We start from the raw sequence: 13,497 nt of genomic DNA on the forward strand, positions 1-13,497 counted from the left end.
GGCTAGCAGCAGCATTGTTTTTTTGATAGGATAAATATGGGCTAGAGAAAACTGAAGCTACAGTTACATTTAACCAGTAAAGTGAGGAAGATGTTTTAATCTCCTTTTGCCTAAGTTAGGGTCCCCACCCCAATACACATATTTTATGAGGTTTTTATACTACTTGAACAGCTGGTGCCTTGGCTGTAAGGATAACTTGAATATCCACCCAATCTGTGAAATGAGTCTAGTGCAGTGGTATCTCTGGTTGCGAACGGGATCCATTCCCGAAGGCCCATTCGCAACATTAAAAGGCCGCATCCTGAAGCCCTGCATCTGCACAGGCGAATGACATAATTCAGCGTTTCTGTGCATGTGTGTGTGTCGAACCTGGAAATATCCTGTTCCGAGACTTCCAGGTTCGGCGTGTCCGTATCCCAAAAAGACACATCCTGAAGCAGACGTAACATGAGGTATGACTATTCTGTTGCTCTCATGTGGGGGTGTATGGTCCACAGTGCAGAATACAGTCATATCTTGTGTTGCGTTAGGTTCATGTTGCATCTTTTCAGCTTGCGAACACGGCAAACCCAGAAGTGTATATTTCCGGGTTTTACCGTGCACAGAAGCGTTCTGCGCCATGCGCAGAAGCAGCGCTCTAGTTACAGACTTTTTGGGGTGTGAACGGCACCCCAGAACAGATTGAGTCTGTAACTAGAGGTATCACTGTATACAGTAATAGCATTTTCAAAATGTCAGGAACCTTTGTTTTGACTTTTGAAACATTCCTCTAGCCCTTGTTGTCATGCTGAGATCCCTGAAAAGAATTTGGTTAATTTCTTCACATTTTCATCCTACAGAGCATTATAATTCCAGAGAACTCCTTTTAGAATGATTCTCTTGGCAGTTCTGTATCTATTTGGGGGAGAACAGTATTTATATGTCCCTGGGGTCAATACATTTTTTTCCTTGGCTCCCTATAATGCAAAGTTGCTCACAGAATTCGCACAACTCAATAAACCAGTAAAGCAGTGGTGTTCAGAGCTCATATCATAACAGGGACAGTGTCTTCTTGTTCACAGAACTTTGATGTGTCCTGCTAGTTGGAGCTTCTGGTCCATTGGCTAGGACCCCGTTTTGCCCTGTACAGCAGTGTCCTGCCTCCCTGCCTGTCTTCCAGGAATGTTTGGTGGTGGGGTTTCTACTTTGGCCATGCTCAGGCACCCATGGAACCTCAGCAAATGGCCAGCCCCTTCTCTTGGAATCGGTGAGAGGTGGTCATGCTCTCACTGCTGTCAAAATGCTTCCTGCCCACCTCTGCAACTTCAAAGTTCACATGAAATCTCTCCCACTCTTCACATTCACCAGACGGTGGCAGCACACTCATGGCGATGAGCTGAGAAATGGCGGGACCTGATGGTTTTTAATGTTGTGTTACCAGTTCCACCCATTTCCATGTCAGAAAGCAGGCCAGAACTCCCCCCCCCCGCCCACCTGTCAGCTAATCTACATTGATCCTGGAAACTGTTGTTTGAAAGTTACAGCATTTCACTCAAGAACTAGTTTATTATGTGAACCATGAGTTTTTCAGAGACATAAGACTCAGCTTCCTGAGAATCTCAGCACCTTGCTTATTTTAAGAGCATGCTATTAGTCCTTGCTGTTGCAAATGTGTGCTTTGAAGTGTGTGAGCAAAATCTTGAGGGCTGCTATGCATCCTTCCACTGGGTGTAATGGACGCAATTGCATATGAAAAAGTTTTAGTTATTGGCAGCCTACAAATGAAGTTAATATGCTAAGGACACAGTAGAGTCTAGTGAATGTTGCAGCAGGAGGGACTTTATCATTTTACGTGTAAAACAACACAATCAATTGGCTAATGATCAATTGCTAAGGAGTAAAAAAATAGTAGAACACCAGTAACCCACCTGGCAAACAAGGTGCTGCTAGGGCAGCATTTATATTTTCTTCATTTTCTTTAAAATATTTTAATGCTGCCTTTCAGAGCAAATGGCCCCCTCCCCAAGGGATTTTTTTCTACAAAATATGACATAAGATATGGCGTGCTATGGTCCATGGGGTCACGGAAGAGTCGGACACGACTAAACGACTAAACAGCAACAACATAGGCATTTCAATCACATCTCATCCTCAGACTTGGCTGGCCAGGAGGTAACGGAACACTCCCACCAGTCAGTGCAGAAGGCCACACATTTCGCTGATCAGCCCTTCGCCCTCAGGCCCTTTTACTCCTCAAAAACCTGCTCCAGAGGGATGGAGAACCATCCAGAGCAGCATGAGATGGGCCACAGGGGGAAATGGCAGAAACTTCCCCTGGATCCCAGTTTCTTTCATATAACATCTGGCTCCATTGTTTCGTTTCCTTATTGTTTAGTCGTTTAGTTGTGTCTGACTCTTCGTGACCCCATGGACCAGAGCACGCCAGGCACTCCTGTCTTCCACTGCCTCCCACAGTTTGGTCAGACTCATGTTGGTGGCTTCGAGAACACTGTCCAACCATCTCGTCCTCTGTCGTCCCCTTCTCCTTGTGCCCTCCATCTTTCCCAACATCAGGCTCTTTTCCAGGGAGTCTTATCTTCTCATGAGGTGTCCAAAGTATTGGAGCCTCAGCTTCATGATCTGTCCTTCCAGTGAGCACTCAGGGCTGATTTCCTTCAGAATTGATAGGTTTGATCTTCTTGCAGTCCATGGGACTCTCAAGAGTCTTCTCCAGCACCATAATTCAAAAGCATCAATTCTTCGGCGATCAGCCTTCTTTATGGTCCAGCTCTCACTTGCATACATCACTATTGGGGAAACCATAGCTTTAACTATATGCACCTTTGTCAGCAAGGTGATGTCTCTGTTTTTTAAGATGCTGTCTAGGTTTGTCATTGCTTTTCTCCCGAGAAGCAGGCGTCTTTTAATTTTGTGGCTGCTGTCACCATCTGCAGTCATCATGGAGCCCAAGAAAGTAAAATCTCTCACTGCCTCCATTTCTTCCCCTTCTATTTGCCAGGAGGTGATGGGACCAGTGGCCATGATCTTAGTTTTTTTGATGTTGAGCTTCAGACGATATTTTGCACTCTCCTCTTTCACCCTCATTTAAAGGTTCTTTAATTCCTCCTCACTTTCTGCCATCAAGGTTGTGTCATCTGCATATCTGTGGTTGTTGATATTTCTTCCGGCAATCTTAAATCCAGTTTGGGATTCATCCAGTCCAGCCTTTCACATGATGAATTCTGCTTCTAAGTTAAATAAGCAGGGAGACAATATACAGCCTTGCCATACTCCCTTCCCAATTTTGAACCAATCAGTTGTTCCATATCCAGTTCTAACTGCAGCTTCTTGTCCCACATAGAGATTTCTCAGGAGACAGATGAGGTGATCAGGAACTCCCATTTCTTACATACTTACAAAACATATGGTATGTATTGAATGACCATCCACACAGTCCATTTAAAGCCTTCTTATGCCATTTTAACAGCTGTGGCTTCCCAGAAAGAATCCTGGGAACTGTAGTTTGGTAAGATTGCTGAGATTCGTTAGGAGACCAAGACCCCTAAGAAACAACGGTTCCCATGAACTTTAGGGGGAGCCATGACTGTTATAGTAGTATAAAGGTAAAGGTACCCCTGACCATTAGGTCCAGTCGTGACCGACTCTGGGGTTGCGCGCTCATCTCGCAATATTGGCCGAGGGAGCCGGCGTATAGCTTCCAGGTCATGTGGCCAGCATGACAAAGCCGCTTCTGGCAAACCAGAGCAGCACATGGAAACGCCGTTTACCTTCCCGCTGTAGCGGTTCCTATTTATCTACTTGCATTTTGACGTGCTTTCGAACTGCTAGGTTGGCAGGAGCTGGGACCAAGCAACGGGAGCTCACCCCGTCACAGGGATTCGAACCACCGACCTTCTGATCAGCAAGCCCTAGGCTCAGTGGTTTAACCACAGCGCCACCTGGGTCCTGTTATAGTAGTATATAGTAGTATAAGAGGGCTTTAAATGGATGGTGCAGATATGAAGCAATACAGATCTTTCCTTGGTCCATGTCAGAGTGTCTCATACCAGACTATTTAGTCAACAAAGAAGAATGGTGGGGCACACCTCCAGATGTTGTTGGGACTCTGCTCCTGTCAACACCTGCATGCCCAAAAGGTTGGGGAGGACGATGGGAGCTGTAGTTAAGCAGCAGCTGATGAGCCAAAGGTTCTCCACCTGCTCTACACACTTTATAGGTACAGCACATTCCAGGTTTGGCAAGGTTTCCCTTCTAGCTGAAGCTTTTCCCATATTGGCAACTTGTGTTCAAAGCTCAGAAAGCGAATCCATCTGCTCAAACTTAACTTTGCAACCTTTTCTTTGGGAGGGTTAACTTAAAAGCTCTTGCAGGTCCTCTGCAACAGTGCAGATGAGTACCAATTGAGTCTTCTCTTTCTTTCTTCCACCCCACCTCCCTCTTGTCTTTTTCCAGGGAAAATATTCTGAAGACAGCAAAAGCTTTGGTTGAAGACACAAAGCTGTTGGTATCTGGGGCTGCCTCAAGCCAGGACAAGCTTGCTCAAGCAGCTCAGTCATCCGCAAGCACCATCACTCAACTGGCTGAGGTTGTGAAACTGGGAGCAGCCAGCCTGGGATCAAGTGACCCAGAAACACAGGTGAGATGGTCCAGCGCTGGCAGTTTTCAGCTTCCTGAGATGCTCCATTTTTGATCCAAGGTAAAAAACATATATTACCTTGGACCTGGACAGTGGAGGAGAGAGCTGTTGATGGCTCCTAGCCATGATGGCCATGTTCTGCCTCCATAGTTGGAGACAGCAATGCTTCTCAATACCAGTTTCTGGAAACTGCAGGAGGAGAGAGGGCTCTTATGCTTGAATCCTGCTTGTGGGTTTCCCACAGGCATCTTGTTGGCCACTGGGAGAACAGGGTGCTGGACTAGGTGGGCCACTGCCCTGATCCAGCAGGCTGTTCTTTTGTTCTTATGACAAGGGGACCTTTTTTCTTTAGTATGAGAGCCAAGTATCCTCTTGAGGGACCACATGCCAGTAGCAAACAGGGCCAAAGGCAAAAATGGATGAAGCAACAGGTGTAGACATCAGCCCAGCCACATAAACGTCAGAAGTGACACACACACATACACACTTCCATCATCAGTCCAGGCAAGCAAGAGGCTTTATGGTACTTCAAAGACAGATTTCATCCCATCAGGGACTTCCGGTTGTCGCCATTGGGGGAAAAAGTCGTTCCAAAGGGGTCTCTGAGTTTTGAGACCCCTGCCTGGAGGAGATAGGGGGGTGGAAGCTAAAAAAAAACCCAGAAGAAACCCCAGCCTGGGCTGGTTGGGGACGTGGGTCCGGCAGAGCTAGGAAGAGTCTCCCCGCTTCCCGCTAGCCCCCAGAGGCAGCGAGAGAGCGCGGGTTGCAGACAGGCTCTCGGAACGACACTACTTCATCCAGGTGCAGCTTGGTTGAATCCTGACAAGACAGAAGTACTGTTTTTGGGGGGCAGGGGGGGACGGGTGTAGGAGACTCCCTGGTCCTGAATGGGGTAACTGTGCCCCTGAAGGACCAGGTGTGCAGCCTGGGAGTCGTTTTGGACTCACAGCTGTCCATGGAGGCACAGGTTAATTCTATGTCCAGGGCAGCTGTTTATCAGCTCCATCTGGTATGCAGGCTTAGACCCTACCTGCCCGTGGACTGTGTCGCCAGAGTGCTGTATGCTCTAGTTATTTCCTGCTTGGACTACTGCAATCTGCTCTACGTGGGGCTACCTTTGAAGGTGACCCAGAAACTGCAATTAATCCAGAATGCAGCAGCTAGACTGGTGACTGGAAGTGGCCGCTGGGACCACATAACACCAGCAATTCAGACAGAAGCCAAGGCTTGAGAAGCTTGTGTGAATACAACAACAGGAGTACCACTTCCATGTTCATTTGTGTGCATCTTGAGATGTACACCCCACTTTCATTTCATCTCTTCTGAAGCTTGCAAAGTGCCACAGTATCTCAACGTTCTTTACTTCCCATCCTTCCAGGTTGTGCTGATCAATGCTATTAAGGATGTGGCAAAGGCCTTGTCTGACCTCATAGGCGCAACCAAAGGAGCCGCCAGCAAGCCTGCAGATGACCCATCCATGTACCAGCTCAAGGGAGCAGCAAAGGTAAGAAATGTGTTGGCTTTCCATTTGCAAGTTCCACACCTGGCCATCTGAGCTCGGTAAGGACCTCACCTGTTCTCCAAGAATTCTCAAAGGTCGTAGACAAAGGCTCTGAAATTACATCCACACACTCAGTAGGGAGTCACCTATCACCACCACCACTTGTCTCTTCCTCCTCTGGGGAGTGGCAGGAATCATTCTATAGGCTGTGCCTTCCAAAGGCTGCTTGGAGTGTTCTGAGATCTGCGCCTGCTTCTCTTGAGTTTCCCCCACTTGTTTATTGAAGCTTAGTTTGGTACTGTTGGGATAATTTACAAAGGCAGGATGGCTGCTTGAGCATTCTGTGATGAGAGCTGGCAGCTGAGCAGTTTCCTTCTCCTGACTTTCCAGGTAATGGTAACAAACGTCACATCACTACTGAAGACTGTGAAAGCCGTAGAAGATGAAGCAACGCGAGGGACAAGAGCGCTTGAGGCTACGATTGAGTACATCAAGCAAGAACTCACGGTAAAGGCTTTGTATAATGATGCTTGTGAAATCTCTAGAAGTAGCAAGCAAACTCTACGTCCCCAATCCAATACATTAAAACAGGCATCCCCAAACTGCGGCCCTCCAGATGTTTTGGCCTACAACTCCCATGATCCCTAGCTAACAGGACCAGTGGTCAGGGATGATGGGAATTGTAGCCCAAAACATCTGGAGGGCCGAAGTTTGGGGGTGCCTGCATTAAAAACAAATAAACTGGGGATTACAGCATCTATTTTTCAGGCCAGCTCCTATTCTGTCCTCATATAGTGCAGTTCAGCTTTTGTAAAATTTGCAGTGCAATGCTGTGCATGTCTACATTATAAAAATATGTGCGCCCCACCACCATATTTAGTTCCAGGCAATTTACAAAATTAACATATCAATAACTATTTTTTTTTAAGTAATAAAAACAACCAGTAAATTAAAGCCGTGTTCAGCACAATGTTAAAATGTTTAAACTACAATCCTAGAACAGTTAATTGGAAGTAAGTCTCATTTAATTCATTGATACTTAACTTCTGAGCAGACATGCGTAGCATTATGGTGCAAAATAGTTAGGTCTGCATGTTTTTTGTTGTACTTAATTGCTGTTTTATTGTAACTAAATTTGTTTGTATGGCCATTTGCAATTCTAATTGAAAAGGCACCTACTCAGCAAAGGCTGCTTCAGAGGCTGTGATTTTATTTTTATTTTTAAATGATGCATGTGAGCAAGTCAACTCTAGCCAGCATTGTTAGTGGTCAGGGATTATGAGAGCCACAGATCCCCCATCCCTGATATAAATCATTATGCAAAGTTGTTGGGGTAGAGGGAGGCATTAACATTTCATTAAAGAAATACTGTACTGTAAATCTGGTTGCCACAGTGTGCAGACTGGCTTCCTTCCGTCCATAGAACTGGAGGCCCCTGTGGGTGGCAAGTAGAGATAGTAGGCTGTCATTGGTCCATGTCTAATATTACTCTGATTTAGGAGTGGCTTTCTTCAGCCTCTACATGAGATTCCCATCTTGGTACATTATATGCTATCATGTTGGGGTGTAAGTCAGGTATACTGCTGAATGGATGCACTCTCTAACATTGGAGGAAGAGAAGACCCCCTTCTGGTAACCAGATTTAAGTGGGAGCAAAGAACAGGGTAAAATAGACTGGTAATGAAGGAAGCGGCTGGTTCCTGTGTCCAAGTGGAGGCATGTGTGGTTCTGTCCAAAGAATATCAGGAACATAAACCTCTTTGCTGGGAGCTGGTTTTGTTTGGGGGGGGGGTCCAGCTGTTTTCCACTTTAAAAGCCTTGCTTTTTGACATTTTGGAGGCTGTTTCCACTCCAGAGTTGAACCCTTCCAAACCAATCGTGTTTGGGACGGGGGGGCCTTGCTTGTAGGTGTTTCAGTCAAAAGATATTCCTGAAAAGAACTCATCACCTGAAGAATCGATCCGGATGACGAAAGGCATCACCATGGCGACAGCCAAAGCCGTAGCAGCTGGGAACTCATGCCGACAGGAGGACGTGATTGCTACAGCCAACCTGAGCCGCAAAGCTGTAGCTGATATGCTGGCAGCTTGCAAGGTACAGGCGCATCGCTGAGCTGGATGGGAGCTTTGCTCTTTGAACACCTCTCCCCCCAAAAAATCCTGGTACTGGTATGTTAGTCTGGGTTGCTTGGGTTGATCTTTATGGACAATACCTGAATGAAAGGGTTTTGTTCTTGCAAAACAGATTTGTATTTAAATAACCTTGGTAGTGAAAATAAGTTTTTGTTGTTTGTTGACCCCTTTTGGATGTTTTCTTTCTGCTTTTAAGGCTGAAAGTTGAAACGAGGTCATTGGTGAGATAGATAGATAGATAGATAGATAGATAGATAGATAGATAGAACATTATTTTAATTTAGATTTTAATTTTTAATCTCACATTTAATATTGCAACCAGGGAATTGTAATGCTGACACTTTGTTACAGGATTATTTATAAGGATTGCAACAGAGCTTTTCACACTGTGTGTTGTGACACGTTAGTGTGTCGGCTGCAGTGTGGTAGGTGTGTCACACAAATGCTCCCTGTGCTCTTCCCAGGTTAGTTTAACCTCCGGTTTGCCAGTAAAACTGAATTACTGCGTCGCGAAATGATGCATGTCTGAAAAGTGTGTCACCAACATGAAAAGTTTGGGAAGCTCTGGATTACAGCAAGATAATGTGTGGAAAGTGCTTTGAATACTCCAAAGTGCTACATAAATACTTAGCAGCAGTATTCTTAAATTATTTCAGTGGATGCTCTCTGTATGTGCCTGCATTGGGAACACTGACAACGTTCCTGTACATTGCTTCAAAAAACAGGCTTCTCTTTTTAATCTACCTGTCTATTGACTGTGCAATCTTATGCATGTCTACCCCAAGACTAAGCTACAATTTACTTTCAGGTAAGTGTGTATTCCAGCCTTCCTCAGCCTGCCGAACAGACATGATGATTAGGGTTACTGGGAGTTATATTTCAAAACATCTGGAGGGCACCAGGTTGGGGAAAGTTATTGTGTGGAATTGCAATAGTCTTGTACACCCTTTAAACTCAGTGGGGCTTACTTCTGAGCAGACACACATAGGGAATGCACTTTTAAGTCACTCCTTTGAGCTGATCATAGCCTGTGTGGTGAATTGCGCATTATGATGACCACATTTCCCTCTCCTGCTTTTGTATGTTGCCCTGACTCTCAGGTATCACAGACCCAAGTGGCCAATTCTGATTTCTCTTTCAAGGGATAAATGGAGAGGGCAGAAGGAGACTTTCACAGAGTGGCTGGGGGAACCCGGCCAGATGGGCGGGGTATAAATAATAAATTATTATTATTATTATTATAATGCTGTTTTTCTTGAAGTGGCATAGGACAGGGAGAGCTGCTGTACTGTTGGTGGCTAAGAAGCTGAGCCCAAGGATCAGGAAGCTGCCAGATTGAATTTTGCCTCGTGCCACCAGCTCACTAACTGGCCTCAATAAGAACCTGGCTGCAGCTGGGGGTCATCTAGCTAGCCCAGCATCCAGTTCTTGCAAGGGCCAACTAGGGGCCCATCATGGGAAGGCTTATCATTGTGGTTTGGAGCAGAACAAAAACATATTCCCTGTTTTCAGACATAATGCTAGCTAGGAATCGTGGTTCGTTTCTTCCCAGCACTAGTAGAGAGGCACCAGTTGGCTTGCAGTTTATGGCTTAGCGCGAGGTCCAAAGGCAGCCACAATCTTGCACTTCCTTCAAAATGTAGGGAAAAACATCTACATGCTGCCGTTTGGGCAATATGCAAATAAGTTTAATCAACTGATTGAATTTTAGCTAATGAGTTGCAATTAAATCAGGTAAAATTGAAAGGCCTCCTCCTTTATGTAACTTTGCTTTTCAGAAGTGTCTGTTAAGAGGCAGGTGAGTTATCACAAGAATATCCTGCCTGGCTGCCTGTTGGTGGTTGTAAAGTGAGTCTTTGGCAGATTTATCCACAGAAAAGACCTCACAGATTGCCCTATCTGAAGAAGGGCCCATAGCTCAGTGACAGAGAATGAGGAAGGTCCCAGGCTTGATTTCTGGCATAGCCAGGTAGGGTTGGGGAAATCTCCTCCGCCAGTCAGCATAGCAGACTGTATTGAGCCAGATGGACCAATTAGCTGACTATAGCCAGTGCTGCTAGAGTAGTTATGTTTTCAGATACCGGCTTTTCTTTTTGATTGTGTTGTCTTGTTAAATGAAGAGTTTTAACATAGCATCACCACTGCCTCTCTCTTGCCTAAGCATGTTCTTTTGCCTCCTTAGCAAGCTTCGTACCACCACGACGTAAGCGAAGATGTCCGGACAAGAGCTCTCCACTATGGAACTGAGTGCACCCTGGGATACCTGGAGCTGCTGGAACATGTTCTCATGGTAAGGGACAAGGGGAAAAACCCCTCTACACCAGGCATCCCCAAACTTTGGTCCTCCAGATGTTTTGGCCTACAATTCCCATCTTCCCCAACCACTGGTCCTGTTAGCTAGGGATCATGGGAGTTGTAGGCCAAAACATCTGGAGGGCTGCAGTTTGGGGATGCCTGCTCTACACCTTTGCCAAAGGACAGCAAAGGTATGTTGAAGCTAGTTTGTGATGACTCTTGGTCAGAAGGTACCAACCTGGAAGCATTGTGTTCTTCCTCATCTTTGTACATTGTGCAGGGGAGGACGTGGCAGAACATCTGCTTTGCATGCAGAAGGTTCCAGGTCCTCTTCATCTCCAGTTAAAATGGATCAGGTAACAGGTGACAGAAAAAGCCTCATCTGCTGGGGAGCCACTGCCTGTCAGAGTGGGGGGAATGTTCTAGATTTGTTGTTTATTTATAAATTTGATTTCTTAATTAACTTTGAAATATTTGTCTGCTGTCTTCCTGAATAAAATTCACTCAAGGTGAATTTTTGAAATACAAATTGAAACAGTAATAAAACAGTTAAGTTACAAACGCTTCCAGAAGAAATGGCCACAATATGAATTACGGCAAATTTTAACAAGGCCATCAACCAGAAGTCACTCCCAAGAGTTCTCTTACATAGGGCACCTCAAATGATAGAGGTCTTTGGGGGGGTTTCTAAAAGCCTGGAGAGTGGTAGCTTTGCTGAGGTCAGCTAGCAGTGAGTTGCAGAGTTGTGGGGCCACCCTCACTGCCTCACTGACATTGCTGGGTGGCAGCCAGGGAGGGCCTTCATTGTTTATCTTAACATTCAGGCAGTTTGATAGGATTGCAGGTCGTCCTTCAAATAACCCGAACTATTCAAGGATTTAAAGGTTAAAACCAGCACTTTAAATGTGGCCACCAATGCAGCTGATGCGATAATGGTGTCACACAGCCCACCAGGACTTGAATGGCTGCATTTTGTAGCTGGTAACATGTCTAGACTGCCTCTAAGTAGTTGAGTGCACTACAGTAGTCAAGACCGGATGCGATGAGAATGGATTACCTCTCCAGATAGGGCTGCAGTTGGCAACACCAGTCCAAGCTTGTAAAATGCTGTTCTAGCCATCAGTGACCTGACTCAGAACAAGGGCAATTTCTACATTTCTATGTTCTACGGCTGCTCAAAGATATTTTTGGTGTGTGTGGATGAAACTTCAAGCAGTAGCACCATGTAACAACTAGTATGGGTGCAGGAAACCTTCTGTATAAGCTTTATTAAAACAAACCCAGGTGTTGTGGAGCAGCAGAGGGTTTAAGTTCCAAGACTGGCCCATCTGAAGGCAGCAGCCCTGTTTAGGGAGGATTTTAACGTTTAATAGAATATTTTATTTCATTTTTCTGTTGGAAGCCGCCCAGAGTGGCTGGGGAGACCCAGCCAGATGGGCGGGGTATAAATAATAAATTATTATTATTACTATTGTTATTATTAGGCTCTGTGAGGCAGTCACCTCAGGCAGATTGGGGGAAGCTGGGAGGGGTGGCAGATCCAGGGAGCACAAGAGTGTTTAGGGAAGTTTTTAATGTGTGACATTTTAATGTATTTTTAATCTTTGTTGGGAGCTGCCCAGAGTGGCTGGGGAAACCCAGCCAGTTGGGCGGTCGGTACAAATTATTATTATTATTATTATTATTATTATTATTATTATTATTCACTACCTCCTGCATTTGTTGCCCTCACACTGCCTGGGAAGAGCAGGACCACTGCTGCCACTACCATCTGCTGTTCTTCAGCCTCCTTTTTTTATCCCCCACTGCCTTCACTCCATGGCTTCCCAGTTAGTAGCCTCAGGCAGCGGCAGAGGAGGAGCCCAGCAGGGAAGGCACAATTTTCTGTTTTGCCCCAAGCAGCAAAATGTCTTGGGCCGGTCCTGATAGACTTGATGAGCTGGCTGTGCCTGACTCCCACACTGCCCCATCCCCAGTGGCGCCCAGGATCTCACAACTGAAGTGAGCACATTGGCTTATCTCTTAGCTAAGGTCACCTCTGCCATCCCCCCCCCCCCGGAACATTGTGGTCTTCCATTGACATTCTGACTCTTAGCAATACAGGGTGTGGGTTCCAAACAGCTGCAGCTAAGTAATTTGTGAGTCCAATCACGCCAGTGAATTGCCAGAAGCTCCCTCTTGGCTGTTAAGCCGTCTGAATAGAAACGTCTGCATTGCCCGCACAATGATGAGCACAAGCGGACCATGTATTTTGTATTTTGCTTTAAATGTATTGTAAAGCTTCCTGTTAAATTGAATTAACAGGCATGTGTTGGAATAGAGATAAAGCAGAAACAAAAGGCACAGTTGCGTTATCACCTGTCACTAACAAGGCAAACAGTGTGAGAAGAATGAAACCTTTTTAATATCATTATAGGAACCTACTCAGCAGAATCATTTATATTCAGGAGCTTGATTGCTCAAAAGGGATTTGCTAGATATTTTTAAAACCAGCCTTCAGTAATTTCCCTTTCTGCCTCAGCGCTGGGACATAACCAAAAACTGATTTGGACCTTAAGGATACAAATGCATTTTATGAGATTCCTGTTGCTCAGTTCACATATAACTTGGTTGGTTTCACCAAAGTGTAGTTTATTCGAATATCCCAACTCAGTCCAATAGACTAACCATGGTTTGTTTTCTGGCATCAAATTGCAATGACTTAAAAACCATATCTCACTTTAACAATGGCTTGACATTATGTCCAGACCCAGCTTAGCCATGGTTTGTTTCACCACACCACCCCAGACTCTCACCAAGAGGCACAAGGCACAAGGCAAGAACAGTTGGGGAATGAACTAAGCTTTGGAGAAACAAACCCCAACTTGTCTGCTTATCTCTGACATAATTTATGGTTTGTTGACAAAACTCTGGTTAGAACAAATTGTGGCTTA

General features: G+C 45.4%; 1 protein-coding gene across 3 annotated transcripts in view; it reads left to right on the plus strand.

The window, feature by feature from the left end:
* Positions 1-13,497, plus strand: part of TLN2 (talin 2) — a 184,890-nt gene that overhangs the window by 153,933 nt on the left and 17,460 nt on the right. For all 3 annotated transcript variants that reach the window (XM_060282859.2, XM_060282860.2, XM_088657461.1), the window contains exons 46-50: positions 4,453-4,636; positions 6,015-6,140; positions 6,528-6,644; positions 8,046-8,231; positions 10,452-10,559. In XM_060282859.2, coding sequence (XP_060138842.2) covers positions 4,453-4,636; positions 6,015-6,140; positions 6,528-6,644; positions 8,046-8,231; positions 10,452-10,559 — 721 coding nt within the window. The remainder of the gene's footprint in view (positions 1-4,452; positions 4,637-6,014; positions 6,141-6,527; positions 6,645-8,045; positions 8,232-10,451; positions 10,560-13,497) is intronic.

Source organism: Zootoca vivipara, chromosome 13, assembly GCF_965207765.1.
Source record: "Zootoca vivipara chromosome 13, rZooViv2.hap1.1, whole genome shotgun sequence".
Taxonomy (NCBI): domain Eukaryota; kingdom Metazoa; phylum Chordata; class Lepidosauria; order Squamata; family Lacertidae; genus Zootoca; species Zootoca vivipara.